At 47.6% G+C, this 17,028-nt stretch overlaps 1 protein-coding gene across 27 annotated transcripts in view; it reads left to right on the top strand.

Moving 5' to 3' along the window:
* The window catches only part of ABI3BP (ABI family member 3 binding protein), an 860,645-nt gene that overhangs the window by 526,818 nt on the left and 316,799 nt on the right, over positions 1-17,028 (top strand). For 25 of the 27 annotated variants that reach the window (XM_063953560.1, XM_063953556.1, XM_063953543.1 and 22 more), the window contains one exon: positions 10,368-10,427. The exons of the other annotated variants lie outside the window; for them this stretch is intronic. In XM_063953560.1, coding sequence (XP_063809630.1) covers positions 10,368-10,427 — 60 coding nt within the window. The remainder of the gene's footprint in view (positions 1-10,367; positions 10,428-17,028) is intronic. 27 annotated transcript variants of the gene reach the window in all.

Below are 17,028 nucleotides of genomic sequence, written 5' to 3'. Positions count from 1 at the left end.
AATTATTGTCCGTCTATTCTGATGAAATTATGATTTACCACATTCACAGCTGTGCTACACTTTTTTAAATACTGATGTTCATCAGATTTGGTCTTTAGGGGGTAAATTTACTAAAGCTTCTAAAAGTGAAAAAGGCGAGAGAATCTGATTTGTTTGTATGGGTAACATCGCCTCTTTTCACTATTAGAAGTGTTAGTAAATTTACCCCTAAAGCTATTTACACATCAGAACAATATCGCTTTGATGCGATATTGTCTGCAGCGGTACCCCCCCGACATTGACAAGTGCATAGACGCTGGCCTATGTCGGGAGCGATGGTGCGACGGCAGGGGCCATGCTGCATTTGGCAGCATGGCCCTCACAGGCGATGTCGCATGGGAGCGCACATAGTCAGCGACATTGTGCATACAACTGGGCGATATCGTGAACAATGTGTCCGAATTGGCCACTTAGTTCCGATATCGATCTGGTGTGTACGCACCTTTAGACTTATCATTCTTTTTTGTTATGCATTTTGTGTTATTGCATATAAAATTGGTCTGTAAACTGACAGTGCTTCCTTATTGTGTATCTATATCTCCTTTATTATGAGGGCAAACGCCTCATTTTTTAGCAGCATTTGGTGATAGCAGTAGCTGATAAACTAGTACTGGATCATTTGTAGTACCTTTATTTCTCTGACGTCCTAAGTGGATGCTGGGACTCCGTAAGGACCATGGGGAATAGCGGCTCCGCAGGAGACTGGGCACAACTAAAGAAAGCTTTAGGACTACCTGGTGTGCACTGGCTCCTCCCACTATGACCCTCCTCCAGACCTCAGTTAGAATCTTGTGCCCGGCTGAGCTGGATGCACACTAGGGGCTCTCCTGAGCTCCTAGAAAAGAAAGTATACTTTTAGGTTTTTTATTTTCAGTGAGATCTGCTGGCAACAGACTCACTGCTACGAGGGACTAAGGGGAGAAGAAGCGAACCTACCTGCTTGCAGCTAGCTTGGGCTTCTTAGGCTACTGGACACCATTAGCTCCAGAGGGATCGAACACAGGCCCAGCCTCGGTCGTCCGGTCCCGGAGCCGCGCCGCCGTCCCCCTTACAGAGCCAGAAGCAAGAAGATGGTCCTGGAAATCGGCGGCAGAAGACTTTGGTCTTCAACAAGGTAGCGCACAGCACTGCAGCTGTGCGCCATTGCTCCTCATGCACACCTCACACTCCGGTCACTGATGGGTGCAGGGCGCTGGGGGGGGGGGGGGCGCCCTGAGCAGCAATATTAAACACCTTGCTGGCATAAAACTCACATAATATAGTCTTAGAGGCTATATATGTGAAAAATACCCCTGCCAGATATCCATAAAAAAGCGGGAGAAGTCAGCCGAAAAAGGGGCGGAGCTATCTCCCTCAGCACACTGGCGCCATTTTTCCCTCACAGGATCGCTCCCAGGCTCTCCCATGCAGTTTCAAGACTACAAAGGGTAAAAAAGAGAGGGGGGCACTAAATTTAGGCGCAGTAGTATACATATAAGCAGCTGTAAGGGAAAATCACTCAGTTATAGTGTTAATCCCTGTGTTATATAGCGCTCTGGTGTGTGCTGGCATACTCTCTCTCTGTCTCCCCAAAGGGCTTTGTGGGGTCCTGTCCTCAGTCAGAGCATTCCCTGTGTGTGTGCGGTGTGTCGGTATGGCTGTGTCGACATGTTTGATGAGGAGGCTTATGTGGAGGCGGAGCAGATGCCGATAAATGTGATGTCACCCCCTGCGGGGCCGACACCTGAGTGGATGGACTTGTGGAAGGAATTACGTGAAAGTGTCGACTCCTTACATAAAAGGTTTGACGACATAGCAGATGTGGGACAGCCGGCTTCTCAGCTCGTGCCTGCCCAACTGTCTCAAAAGCCATCAGGGGCTCTAAAACGCCCGCTACCTCAGATGGCAGACACAGATGTCGACACGGATACTGAATCCAGTGTCGACGACGATGAGACTAATGTAACTTCCAATAGGGCCACACGTTACATGATTGAGGCAATGAAAAACGTGTTGCACATTTCTGATGTTAATTACCCCAGGTACCACAAAAAAGGGTATTATGTTTGGGGAGAAAAACTACCAGTGGTTTTTCCCTCATCTGATGAATTAAATGAGGTGTGTGAAGAAGCGTGGGCTTCCCCCGATAAGAAACTGGTAATTTCTAAAAAGTTACTAATGGCGTACCCTTTCCCGCCAGAGGATAGGTCACGTTGGGAAACATCCCCTAGGGTGGATAAAGCGCTCACACGCATGTCAAAGAAGGTGGCACTACCGTCTCCGGATATGGCCGCCCTGAAGGAGCCTGCTGATAGGAAGAAGGAGGCTATCCTGAAGTCTGTATATACACACTTAGGTATTATTTTAAGACAGGCTATTGCTTCAGCATGGATGTGCAGTGCTGCAGCTGCGTGGTCAGATTCCCTGTCGGAAAATATTGATACCCTTGACAGGGACACTGTATTGCTAACCATAGAGCATATAAAAGACGCAGTCTTATACATGAGAGATGCACAGAGGGATATTTGCTGGCTGGCATCTAAAATAAGTGCAATGTCCATTTCTGCCAGGAGAGGGTTATGGACTCGGCAGTGGACAGGGGATGCAGATTCTAAAAGGCATATGGAAGTTTTGCCTTATAAAGGTGAGGAGTTGTTTGGGGATGGTCTCTCGGACCTCGTTTCCACAGCGACAGCTGGGAAGTCAGCTTTTCTACCCCATGTTCCCTCACAGCCAAAGAAAGCACCGTATTATCAGGTACAGTCCTTTCGGCCCCAAAAAGGCAAGCGGGTTAAAGGCGCATCCTTTCTGCCCAGAGGCAGAGGTAGAGGGAAAAAGCTGCAGCATACAGCCAGTTCCCAGGAACAAAAGTCCTCCCCCGTTTCCTCTAAGTCCACCACATGACGCTGGGGCTCCACAGGCGGAGCCAGGTACGGTGGGGGCCCGTCTCAAGAACTTCAGCAATCAGTGGGCTCGCTTACGGGTAGATCCCTGGATTCTTCAAGTGGTATCTCAGGGGTACAAGCTGGAATTCGAGACGTCTCCCCCTCGCCGTTTCCTCAAATCTGCCTTGCCAACAACTCCCTCAGACAGGGAGGCTGTGCTAGAGGCAATTCACAAGCTGTATTCCCAGCAGGTGATAGTCAAGGTGCCCCTCCTTCAACAAGGACGGGGTTACTATTCCACAATGTTTGTGGTACCGAAACCGGACGGTTCGGTGAGACCCATTTTAAATTTGAAATCCTTGAACACTTATATAAAAAAATTCAAGTTCAAGATGGAATCGCTCAGGGCGGTTATTTCAAGCCTGGACGAGGGGGATTACATGGTATCACTGGACATCAAGGATGCTTACCTGCATGTCCCCATTTACCATCCTCACCAGGAGTACCTCAGATTTGTGGTACAGGATTGTCATTACCAATTCCAGACGTTGCCGTTTGGTCTGTCCACGGCACCGAGGGTATTTACCAAGGTAATGGCCGAAATGATGATACTCCTTCGAAAAAAGGGAGTTTTAATTATCCCGTACTTGGACGATCTCCTGATAAAGGCGAGGTCCAGGGAGCAGTTGTTGGTCGGGGTAGCACTATCTTGGGAGGTGCTACAACAGCACGGTTGGATTCTAAATATTCCAAAGTCACAGCTGGTCCCTACGACACTGTCCTGGGGACAGAACAGAACAGAAAAAAGTGTTTCTCCCGGAGGAGAAAGCCAAGGAGCTGTCATCTCTAGTCAGAGGCCTCCTGAAACCAAAACCGGTGTCGGTGCATCACTGCACGCGAGTCCTGGGAAAAATAGTAGCTTCCTACGAAGCAATTCCATTTGGCAGGTTCCATGCAAGGACCTTTCAGTGGGACCTGTTGGACAAGTGGTCCGGATCGCATCTTCAGATGCATCGGCTGATAACCCTGTCTCCAAGGACCAGGGTGTCTCTGCTGCGGTGGCTGCAGAGTGCTCATCTTCAAGAGGGCCGCAGATTCGGCATACAGGACTGGGTCCTGGTGACCACGGATGCCAGCCTTCGAGGCTGGGGGGCAGTCACACAGGGAAGAAACTTCCAGGAACTATGGTCAAGTCAGGAGACTTCCCTACACATAAATATTCTGGAACTGAGGGCCATTTACAATGCCCTAAGTCAGGCAAGACCCCTGCTTCAAAACCAGCCGGTACTGATTCAGTCAGACAACATCATGGCAGTCGCCCATGTAAACCGACAGGGCGGCTCAAGAAGCAGGATGGCGATGGCAGAAGCCACAAGGAATCTCCGATGGGCGGAAAATCACGTGTTAGCACTGTCAGCAGTGTTCATTCCGGGAGTGGACAACTGGGAAGCAGACTTCCTCAGCAGGCACGACCTCCACCCGGGAGAGTGGGGACTTCATCCAGAAGTCTTCCAGCTGATTGTAAACCGTTGGGAACGGCCACAGGTGGACATGATGGCGTCCCGCCTAAACAAAAAGCTAGGAAGATATTGCGCCAGGTCGAGAGACTTTCAGGCAATAGCTGTGGACGCTCTAGTGACACCGTGGGTGTACCAGTCGGTTTATGTGTTCCCTCCTCTTCCTCTCATACCCAAGGTACTGAGGATAATAAGAAAAAGAGGAGTAAGAACTATACTCATTGTTCCGGATTGGCCAAGAAGAGCTTGGTACCCGGAACTTCAAGAACTGATCTCAGAGGACCCATGGCCTCTGCCGCTCAGACAGGACCTGCTGCAGCAGGGGCCCTGTCTGTTCCAAGACTTACCGTGGCTGCGTTTGACGGCATGGCGGTTGAACGCCGGATCCTGAAGGAAAAGGGCATTCCGGAGGAAGTCATCCCTACGCTGATTAAAGCTAGGAAAGAAGTGACCGCAAACCATTATCACCGCATATGGCGAAAATATGTTGCGTGGTGTGAGGCCAGGAAGGCCCCAACGGAGGAATTTCAGCTGGGCCGTTTTCTGCACTTCCTACAGTCAGGGGTGACTATGGGCCTAAAATTGGGTTCCATTAAGGTCCAGATTTCGGCTCTGTCGATTTTCTTCCAGAAAGAACTGGCTTCACTGCCTGAAGTTCAGACATTTGTTAAGGGAGTGCTGCATATTCAGCCCCCTTTTGTGCCTCCAGTGGCACCTTGGGATCTCAACGTGGTGTTGGATTTCCTAAAGTCGCATTGGTTTGAGCCACTTAAAACCGTGGATTTGAAATATCTCACGTGGAAAGTGGTCATGCTGTTGGCCTTGGCTTCTGCCAGGCGTGTGTCAGAATTGGCGGCTTTGTCATGTAAAAGCCCTTATCTGATTTTCCATATGGATAGGGCAGAATTGAGGACTCGTCCCCAGTTTCTCCCTAAGGTGGTATCAGCTTTTCATTTGAACCAACCTATTGTAGTGCCTGCGGCTACTAAAGACTTGGAGGGTTCCAAGTTGTTGGACGTAGTCAGGGCCCTGAAAATTTATGTTTCCAGGACAGCTAGTGTCAGGAAAACTGACTCGCTATTTATCCTGTATGCACCCAACAAGCTGGGTGCTCCTGCTTCAAAGCAGACTATTGCTCGCTGGATCTGTAGTACGATTCAGCTTGCACATTCTGCAGCTGGACTGCCGCATCCTAGATCAGTGAAAGCCCATTCCACGAGGAAGGTGGGCTCTTCTTGGGCGGCTGCCCGAGGGGTCTCGGCTTTACAACTTTGCCGAGCAGCTACTTGGTTGGGGTCAAACACATTTGCAAAATTCTACAAGTTTGATACCCTGGCTGAGGAGGACCTAGAGTTTTCTCATTCGGTGCTGCAGAGTCATCCGCACTCTCCCGCCCGTTTGGGAGCTTTGGTATAATCCCCATGGTCCTTACGGAGTCCCAGCATCCACTTAGGACGTCAGAGAAAATAAGATTTTACTCACCGGTAAATCTATTTCTCGTAGTCCGTAGTGGATGCTGGGCGCCCGTTCCAAGTGCGGATTGTCTGCAATACTTGTATATAGTTATTGTTTAACTAAAGGGTTATTATTGAGCCATCTGTTGAGAGGCTCAGTTATATTTCATACTGTTAACTGGGTATAGTATCACGAGTTATACGGTGTGATTGGTGTGGCTGGTATGAGTCTTACCCGGGATTCCAAATCCTTTCCTTATTGTGTCAGCTCTTCCGTGCACAGTATCCTAACTGAGGTCTGGAGGAGGGTCATAGTGGGAGGAGCCAGTGCACACCAGGTAGTCCTAAAGCTTTCTTTAGTTGTGCCCAGTCTCCTGCGGAGCCGCTATTCTCCATGGTCCTTACGGAGTCCCAGCATCCACTACGGACTACGAGAAATAGATTTACCGGTGAGTAAAATCTTATTTTTTATTTTATATAACTAGTAACTCCTAATAAGTTCTAATATGACCACTAAGTTATTAGGATCCTCTTAAATGTTCAAAAGAATGAAGGGCCTAATTCAGATCTGATCGCTGGGCTGCTGATTTTGCTGTCCTGCGATCAGATGGTCGCCACCTACAGGGGGAGTGTAAATTCGCTGTACAAGTGTGCGATTGCATGTGTAGCTGAGCTGCAAAAATCCACTTTGTGCAGTCTGTGCGCAGCCCAGGACTTACTCCTCCAGTGCGATGAGAACGGGCTGATCGGAGCCGGAGCTGACATCAGACACCCTCCCTGAAAACGTTTGGTAACGCCTGCGTTTTCCCGAACACTCCCAGTCAGTGGCGCACCCAGGGGGGGTTTCCGAGTACCCAGAAACCCCCCTCCAGTGGTGCGGCACTCCAAGCGACTGTCACAAATAGGCAAAAGGGTCCTCGGTATGGACAACGTTTCAAAGCAATTTAATATAGCTTTTTCATCAGGTCATATACAGCAAACAAAGTGTACTCACCTAAATACCCAGCGTGTGCGTCGCTCACCACGCGCTACCGGAACTCAGGCACCCGCCAGGCTCATCGGCGCTATGTGGTGACGTAATCGGCCAGTGCCCATCACCATAGAAACAACTTAAACACAAAGACACAGAAAGGAACATTGTGCTATGTGCGTACAGATAGAGATCGGCACATGGATAAACATATACAACCGGCCAAGGCTTAATAAACATTAGCATAGCAGACTATTAATACAGGTCAAGACAAATTGATATAATAGAGTAAGAAATATAGATGCAATTAGCGGCTAAATAAGCACTACCTACTGAGTGAGTGCTGCTCATAAGTCACTGCCACCCTATATAGGTGTTACAAATTCCACAGATATATGGTCATTAGCTAAGTTTAGATGCTATCATATAGTAGATACCTGGAATTCTTTTAAAAAAATTTTTTCAAAAGAATTCCTCACAATAATGCATGCAGACCTAACTGTTCGTTAAGGCCCCTTGGATGGAGAGTTCCCAACCGATGGATCCACCTTACCTCACATTCCAGTAATTTATGTCCCCGATCACCTCCACGTATAAGGGGGGGGACATGGTCTATCATACGGTAGCGTAGTGACGTTAATGAGTGCCGCGCCATCGCAAAGTGTCGGGCGACCGGCTGGCCACTAGAACCCTTTGCGATAGCTGATTTTATTGCCGACCTGTGGGCTGCCATACGTTCCTTGAACATACGTTCGGTCTTACCAATGTATGACAGCCCACAGGGGCACAAAAGCTGATAGACAACGAATTTCGATGAGCATGTCAAGGTAAAATTAATAGTCAAAGAGCGGCCAGTGAGGGGATGCTGGAAGGTCCTACCACCAATCATGAACTGGCAGGTGACACAAGTACAGCGGATACATCCGCAGGGGTTAGAACACATATTAGTATGGGGTTTAGGAGTAATATCCGATTTAACCAAGATATCCCTTATGTTACGCCGCCGAGTATAGCAGGACATGAGGCGTGTGTCATGCAGATCTAAATCGGGATCCGATTGCACAATATTCCACAGTGTCTTAGACACCTGGTTAATTTCTCTACTAGCGGGGCTAAATTGGCCTACCCATGGGATGATTTTCTCGGCTTTGGGACATCTAGATTCCTGTTGTAATAGTTGAACTCGATCTAATGCCATAACTTTCAATTTAGCTTGTTGAAGTAGCTGCATAGGATAACCTCTACAACGGAATTTGTCAATCATAGTAGACATTTGTGCCTCTACTATGATTGACAAATTCCGTTGTAGAGGTTATTCTATGCAGCTACTTCAACAAGCTAAATTGAAAGTTATGGCATTAGATCGAGTTCAACTATTACAACAGGAATCTAGATGTCCCAAAGCCGAGAAAATCATCCCATGGGTAGGCCAATTTAGCCCCGCTAGTAGAGAAATTAACCAGGTGTCTAAGACACTGTGGAATATTGTGCAATCGGATCCCGATTTAGATCTGCATGACACACGCCTCATGTCCTGCTATACTCGGCGGCGTAACATAAGGGATATCTTGGTTAAATCGGATATTACTCCTAAACCCCATACTAATATGTGTTCTAACCCCCGCGGATGTATCCGCTGTACTTGTGTCACCTGCCAGTTCATGATTGGTGGTAGGACCTTCCAGCATCCCCTCACTGGCCGCTCTTTGACTATTAATTTTACCTTGACATGCTCATCGAAATTCGTTGTCTATCAGCTTTTGTGCCCCTGTGGGCTGTCATACATTGGTAAGACCGAACGTATGTTCAAGGAACGTATGGCAGCCCACAGGTCGGCAATAAAATCAGCTATCGCAAAGGGTTCTAGTGACCAGCCGGTCGCCCGACACTTTGCGATGGCGCGGCACTCATTAACGTCACTACGCTACCGTATGATAGACCATGCCCCCCCCCTTATACGTGGAGGTGATCGGGGACATAAATAACTGGAATGTGAGGTAAGGTGGATCCATCGGTTGGGAACTCTCCATCCAAGGGGCCTTAACGAACAGTTAGGTCTGCATGCATTATTGTGAGGAATTGTTTTGAAAAAAATTTTTTAAAAGAATTCCAGGTATCTACTATATGATAGCATCTAAACTTAGCTAATGACCATATATCTGTGGAATTTGTAACACCTATATAGGGTGGCAGTGACTTATGAGCAGCACTCACTCAGTAGGTAGTGCTTATTTAGCCGCTAATTGCATCTATATTTCTTACTCTATTATATCAATTTGTCTTGACCTGTATTAATAGTCTGCTATGCTAATGTTTATTAAGCCTTGGCCGGTTTTATATGTTTATGCATGTGCCGATCTCTATCTGTACGCACATAGCACAATGTTCCTTTCTGTGTCTTTGTGTTTAAGTTGTTTCTATGGTGATGGGCACTGGCCGATTACGTCACCACATAGCGCCGACGAGCCTGGCGGGTGCCTGAGTTCCGGTAGCGCGTGGTGAGCGACGCACACGCTGGGTATTTAGGTGAGTACACTTTGTTTGCTGTATATGACCTGATGAAAAAGCTATATTAAATTGCTTTGAAACGTTGTCCATACCGAGGACCCTTTTGCCTATTTGTGACAGTCGCTTGGAGTGCCGCACCAACCCGCTGTATGTATTCATTCCATGTGAGGGCACCCAGCGCTTTTTGATCTTAATGGGAGAGCCGGACCTGTCTGCTGTGTATATATATATATATATATATATATGTAGAAGAGTCAGAACAAACAAATGTCCAAGACAGGACATGGCACTCCAGGACTTTAGTATAAATGATTTTAATGCATCCACTTAATCAACGACCTGCATCACTCCAACAGCCAGTGGTGCAGTGTAAACTGTGGCATAATGGCACAAGCATATATATGTGTAGATATATATATATATATATATATACACACACACACACACACACACACACACACACACACACACACACACACACAGACACACTAGTTTTACGGACCCAGCATATACTGGGTCACCTCAGTCCCCACCCCCGTGATTGGCTCCGCCCAGTTCTGGAAACCCCCCCCCCCCATGCAAATCCTGCGTTTGCCACTGCCAGTAAACGCACAGTTGCCACCCACAAATGGCCTCTTCCTGTCAATCACCTTGCGAACGCCCGTGCGATCAGATTTTTCGCACCATCCCATCGCTGACCAGCGATGCCCGTTGTTGCTGTCCCATGCGCATTGCGGGACATACGCATGCACAGTTAGAACCTGATTGCCCGAAAATGCACAGCAGCGATCAGATCTGAATTACCCCCGAAATTCCTTAAATATTGTACTTTGCTTTGGATTACATCTTATTGTTGTTACTGCCCAGCTAGGCTTTGTGACAAGTTACTATTTGTTACAGTACATCTTATTGTTGTTCATGTCCAGCTAGGCTTTGTTATAGAACTGTTACTCTTCATTGTCCCAGTGATGTAAATAGGAATCACAAAGTGGTCATTTAAAGCTTTTATTTGCAGCTTCCGATGATAAAACAGTTCTGAAGTTTACATCAACTTCCAAACCCAAGACCACAGCTGGTAAAATCACCTTCTTTTATTTCTGTGCATGTGCTTGTTTAATTAAGCCATTTGTTGGGCAGAATTTGCTGAGAGATGTAGTCACTGATTAACAGTACGCTGCAGAGATACCCCTAAGAACCAACATTTTGTCTCTCGTCTCCTCAGTCAGTGTCTGGTGGCTGATATTTGCGAAACATACTCAACTTTTTAGTTGTTAAAAAATGGAAAGGTTTTGTCTGTAGTCAGACTGTGTTTCTGCTGGGACTCAGGTGGTAATTCAGACCTGATCGTAGCAGCAAATTTGTTAGCAGTTGGGCAAAACCATGGGCCTAATTCAGACCTGATCGCTTGCTAGGGGTTTTTTGCACTGCTGCGAGCAGATAGTCGCCGCCCATAGGGGAGTGTATTTTTGCATGTGGAGCCGGGCGGTGCAAAAAAGTTTTGTGCAGTTTCTGAGTTGCCCAGAACTTACTCAGCCTCTGCGATCACTTCAGCCTGTCAGGTCCCGGAATTGACGTCAGACACCCGCCCTGCAAACGCTTGGACAAGCTTGCGTTTTTCCAAACACTCCCAGAAAACGGTCAGTTGACACCCACAAACGCCTTCTTCCTGTCAATCTGCTTGCAATCAGTTGTGTGAACGGACTCTTCATACAATCCACCGCTGGGCAACGATCCTCTTTGTACTTGTACGCCGCGCCTAATAACATTTGCATAGAGAGTTAGATTTGGGTGGGGTATTTTGTTTCTGTGCAGGGTAAATACTGCAGCTTTATTTTTACACTGCAATTTAGATTTCAGTTTGAACACACCCCACCCAAATCTAACTCCCTCTGCACATGTTATATCTGCCCCCCCCCCCCCCCTGCAGTGCACATGGTTTTGCCCAACTGCTAACAAAGTTGCTGCTACGATGAAGTCTGAATTACCCCCTGAGTAGGGTTTTATAATGTGTGCAGTTTCTGTGGTGCACATGGGCCCCGGGGTCCTCAGGGGCCCACATCGCACCCCCTGCAGTCATTTGTTCAATACTTACCTCTCCAGAGTCTTATGGCAGTTACTCTGAGCACTAGGTGGTACGAATATCTCTGGGAAAATGGTGCTGTGGCCATTTTCGTGGGCTTTTGAGCGTGCGCAGTAGGGAAAAACACCAACACGCCATCTTCCCAGAGACCAGTGCACCACCTAGTGCTCCGAGTCACTGTTACTACTGCCTGCTAGAGAGGAGGAGGACCTGACAGAGACTGTACACGTGCTCCCTCCTCTATTATTAATACACCCCTGCTGGGGCTATTTCTTTACCATATGGTTTGTGTGTGTATATTAATATGCAGGCACAAGCATATACTTTCTTTTCAAACTATAGTATATTCAACAACATGCATGTCTTATAAAACTAATACTCCCACTGCTTCCTTGATACTACAAGCTATACAGAGCGAAAATACATATGTATCTGGTCTGTACACTGGGCACAGAACAGAACACTAGTTATACAAAGAGATGCACTGCTTAAGCCGCATGTGCTCTTATTCTTGAATTATCTTGTTTGATCATTATTAACTACTGTAGTTTCTGACTGCTTCCTCTGTAGGCTTACGGCAACTAGAGCAGGCATGGCTGTTGAACCGGTGCATGCGCAGTGATGCAGTTGCATGGACAGCAGTATACGTTGCAGTACAGCTATACGGCTGAGCTATGTACAGTAAATGTAATACACAGCTAAGATATTTTCAGTAAATAAAGCAGTACTCAAATATATTTGAATATTGATGCTACCAGTTTTTCTTTTTCTTTACTATTTTGTTCTTTATATTTCATAGAGATTTTTAAATGTTTTATTGGGTCATACCAATAGTAGTTTAATGTTGCACCTTCTCATTTTATTTTATCTGTATTTTTCCCCCCTAACATTACATTTTGCAGAATGTTTTGGTTATTGTCTTAAATGATATAGATGATATTTTTAGATATTTGTAATCACCAATATCGTTTAAGTGGCATATAAAACAAATGGCACAGCTATGTACGATACATAACATACTAATTATAGCCGCATAAATGCAAAATGGTATAATATTGGGGGATATAATATTGTGACAATAATCCTGGAGTTTCTGTGGCTGTGGACTATAGTGGTTAGTAAAGAAACATTGTGTGCTGTATTTCAAGCCAAATAAAAGGTTTAATAAACAATAATGACAGTGTTTTGCTTCTGGATCATGACTGCAGTGGGTCTATTTGTTGAGTGAATGTTTCAAATAACTAGAAGGAGACATAATAAGAAGTGTGTTTGCTGATTAAAGTCTTTCGCCCATAACGTATAGGTCAGCTATATACGCATGTTTCTCATTCAACATATAGTGCGGCATGTGAGCTGCTATTCATTATAGCAGTGCTATATATTGTGCTTTCAGTTATGTTGGGTGTAAATAAGTCTTTAAAGCTTTGCATCAGTACAGGCTGAGACTGGCCCAAAGGGGAAGGCCCTGGTGGGCCCCACTGTCTAGGGTCCCACACCCTCCTATAGAGATCAGGATCCGGGACTGTGTACTTAAATTATACATTATTCATATTTTACCTTATACTGCTCAGAACTCTGGTGTATTTTCTACGGAGCATCACTGTTGTCGATCTGGTACAATATCATGAATGCACTAGCAGTATGTACTATATATATATATATATATATATATATATATATTTATATTTCTCTGACGTCCTAGTGGATGCTGGGGACTCCGTAAGGACCATGGGGAATAGACGGCTCCGCAGGAGACTGGGCACATCTAAAGAAAGCTTTAGGACTATCTGGTGTGCACTGGCTCCTCCCCCTATGACCCTCCTCCAAGCCTCAGTTAGATTTCTGTGCCCGGCTGAGCTGGATGCACACTAGGGGCTCTCCTGAGCTCCTAGGAAGAAAGTATATGTTAGGTTTTTTATTTTCAGTGAGACCTGCTGGCAACAGGCTCACTGCACCGAGGGACTAAGGGGAGAAGAAGCGAACCTACCTAAGTGGTGGTAGCTTGGGCTTCTTAGGCTACTAGACACCATTAGCTCCAGAGGGATCGAACACAGGACCCGACCTCGGTCGTCCGTTCCCGGAGCCGCGCCGCCGCCCCCCTTACAGAGCCAGAAGCAAGAAGGTGGTCCGGAAAATCGGCGGCTGAAGACTTCTGTCTTCTCCAAGGTAGCGCACAGCACTGCAGCTGTGCGCCATTGCTCCTCATGCACACCACACACTGCGGTCACTGATGGGTGCAGGGCGCTGGGGGGGGGGCGCCCTGAGCAGCAATATTAACACCTTGGCTGGCGAACTGACACCATATATAGCCCCAGGGGCTATATAGGTGTTTATTAACCCCTGCCAGAACTTTTACAATAGCGGGAGAAAGCCCGCCGAAAAAGGGGCGGAGCCATCTCCCTCAGCACACTGGCACCATTTTCCCTCACAGCTCTGCTGGAGGGATCGCTGTCTGACTCTCCCCTGCAGTCCTGCACTACAGAAAAGGGTTAAAAAGAGAGGGGGGGCACAAATTAGGCGCAGTATATATATATTATGCAGCTATAAGGGAAAACACTCTCTATAGGTGATATCCCTGTGATATATAGCGCTCTGGTGTGTGCTGGCATACTCTCCCTCTGCCAAAGGGCTTTGTGGGGTCCTGTCCTCTGTCAGAGCATTCCCTGTGTGTGTGCTGTGTGTCGATACTGCTGTGTCGACATGTATGCTGAGGATAATGATGTGGAGGCGGAGCAAATGCCTGTGAATGGGATGTCACCCCCTGCGGGGTCGACACCTGTGTGGATGGACTTATGGAAGGAATTACGTGACAGTGTCAACTCCTTACATAAAAGGTTTGACGACATAGGACAGCCGGCTGCTCAGCTTGTGCCTGTCCAAGCGTCTCACATGTCATCAGGGGCTCTAAAACGCCCGCTACCTCAGATGGCAGACACAGATGTTGACACGGATACCGACTCCAGTGTCGACGACGATGAGACTAGTGTACCTTCCAATAGGGCCACCCGTTACATGATTGAGGCAATTAAAAATGTATTACACATTTCTGATAATACCCCAGATACCACAAAAAAGGGTATTATGTTTGGTGACAGAAAACTACCAGTAGTTTTCCTGCATCTGAGGAATTGATATGAGGTGTGTGAGGAAGCGTGGACTTCCCCCGATAAGAAATTGATAATTTCTAAGCAGCGTACCCTTTTCCGCCAGAGGATAGGTCACGTTGGGAAATAACCCCTAGGGTAGATAAAGCGGTTACACGCTTATTAAAAAAAGGGGGCACTACCGTCACGGATACGGCCGCCCTGAAGGACCTGCTGATAGAAAGCAGAAAACTACCCTTAAAGCTATATACACACACACGGGCATTATATTGAGACCTGCTATTGCCTCGGCATGGATGTGCAGTGCGGCAGCTGCGTGGTCAGATTCCCTGTCGGATAATATTTATACTATAGATAGGGACAATATTTTGCTGAAAATAGAGCATATAAAAGACGCTGTCTTATACATGCGTGATGCACAGAGGGATATTTGCCGACTGGCATCACTAATAAGCGCTATGTAAAACCATTGCCGCCAGACGGGGGTTATGGACTCGGCAATGGTCGGGCGATGCCGATACAAAACGGCACATGGAAGTTTGCCCTAGAAGGGGGTGGAACTGTTTGGGGATGGTCTTTCAGACCTCGTTTCCACAGCTACGGCTGGGAAATCAAAACTTTTGCCACAAGCTACCCCACAGCAAAAGTAAGCACTGTATTATCAGGTACAGTCCCTTCGGCCCCAGAAAAGTAGAGGGCTAGAGGCTCATCCTTTCTGCCAAGAGGAAAAGGTAGAGGGAAAAAGCTGCAGCACACAGCTAGTTCCCGGGAGCAGAAGTACTCCCCTGCGTCCGGTAAGTCCACAGCATGACGCTGGGGCTGCTCAGGCGGACCCGGGTACGGTGGGGGCCCGTCTCAGAAATTTTCAGCGCACAGTGGGCTCTCTCACAGGTGGATCCCTGGGTTCTTCAAACAGTATCTCAGAGGTACAGGCTGGAATTCGAGACGTCTCCCCCCCGCCGTTTCCTAAAATCTGCCTTACCGGCAACTCCCTCTGCCAGGGAGGCAGTGTTGGTGGCTATCCAAAAAACTGTATTCACAGCAAGTGATTATCAAGGTACCCCTCCTTCAACAGGAAAAGGGTTACCTTTCCACAATGTTTGTGGTACCGAAACCGGACGGTTCGGTGAGACCCATCTTAAATTTAAAATCCTTGAACACATATAACAAAAGATTCAAGTTCAAGATGGAATCGCTCAGGGCGATTATTGCGATCCTGGACGAGGGGGATTACAGGGTCTCTCTGGACATCAAGGATACTTACCTGCATGTCCCCATTTACCCTCTTCACCAGGAGTACCTCAAGATTGTGGTACCGGACTGTCACTATCAGTTCCAGACGCTGCCGTTTGGATTATCCACGGCACCGAGGGTCTTTACCATGGGTAATGACCGAAATGATGATACTCCTTCGCAAGAAGGGAGTTTTAATTATCCCGTACTTGGACGATCTCCGGATAAAGGCGAGGTCCAAGGAACAGTTGGTAAGGGGGTAGCACTTTCTCGGGAAGTGCTGCAACAGCAGGACTGGATTCTCAATTCCAAAGTCACAGCTGGTCCCGACGACACGTCTTCTGTTCCTGGGAATGATTCTGGAAACAGACCAGAAAAAAGTGTTTCTTCCAATGGAAAAAGCCGAGGAGTTGTCATCTCTAGTCCGAAACCTCCTAAGACCGGGACAGGTGTCGGTACATCAATGCACACGAGTCCTGGGAAAAATGGTAGCTTCGTACGAAGAAATTCCATTCGGAAAGTTCCACGCAAGGATTTTCCAGTGGGACCTGTTGGACAAATGGTCCGGGTCCCATCTCCAGATACAGCAGCGGATAACCCGGTCGGCAAGAACCAGGGTGTCGCTGCGGTGGTGGCTGCAGAGGGCTCATCTACTAGAGGGCCGCAGATTCGGAATACAGGACTGGGTCCTGGTAAACACGGATGCCAGCCTTCGGGGCTGGGGTGCAGTCACACAGGGAGTAAAATTCCAAGGACTGTGGTCCAAACAGGAGATTTCACTTCACATAAATTTTCTGGAGCTAAGAGCCCTTTACAAGGCCGTAAGCCAAACAAGACCCCTGCTTCAAAACCAGCCGTACTGATCCAATCAGACAACATCACGGCGCTCGCCCATGTAAACAGGCAGGGCGGCACAAGAAGCAGGAGGGCAATGGCAGAAGCCACAAGGATTCCCCGTTGGGCGGAAAATCATGTGGTAGCACTGGCAGCAGTGTTCATTCCGGGAGTGGACAACTGGGAAGCAGACTTCCGCAGCAGACTCCACCCGGGAGAATAGGGACTTCATCCAGAAGTTTTCCAAATGCTGGTAAACCGTTGGGAAAGACCACAGGTGGACATGATGGCGTCCCGCCTCAATAAAAAAGATATTGCGCCAGGTCAAGGGAACCTCAGGCGATCGCTGTGGACGCTCTAGTGACACCGCGGGCGTACCAGTCGGTTTATGTGTTCCCTCCTCTCCCTCTCATACCCAAGGTACT

This window comes from Pseudophryne corroboree, chromosome 2 (assembly GCF_028390025.1).
Source record: "Pseudophryne corroboree isolate aPseCor3 chromosome 2, aPseCor3.hap2, whole genome shotgun sequence".
In the NCBI taxonomy this organism is placed as follows: Eukaryota; Metazoa; Chordata; class Amphibia; order Anura; family Myobatrachidae; genus Pseudophryne; species Pseudophryne corroboree.
The sequence above is the reverse complement of the archived record's forward strand: the minus strand, read 5'-3'. Positions and strand labels throughout refer to the sequence as shown.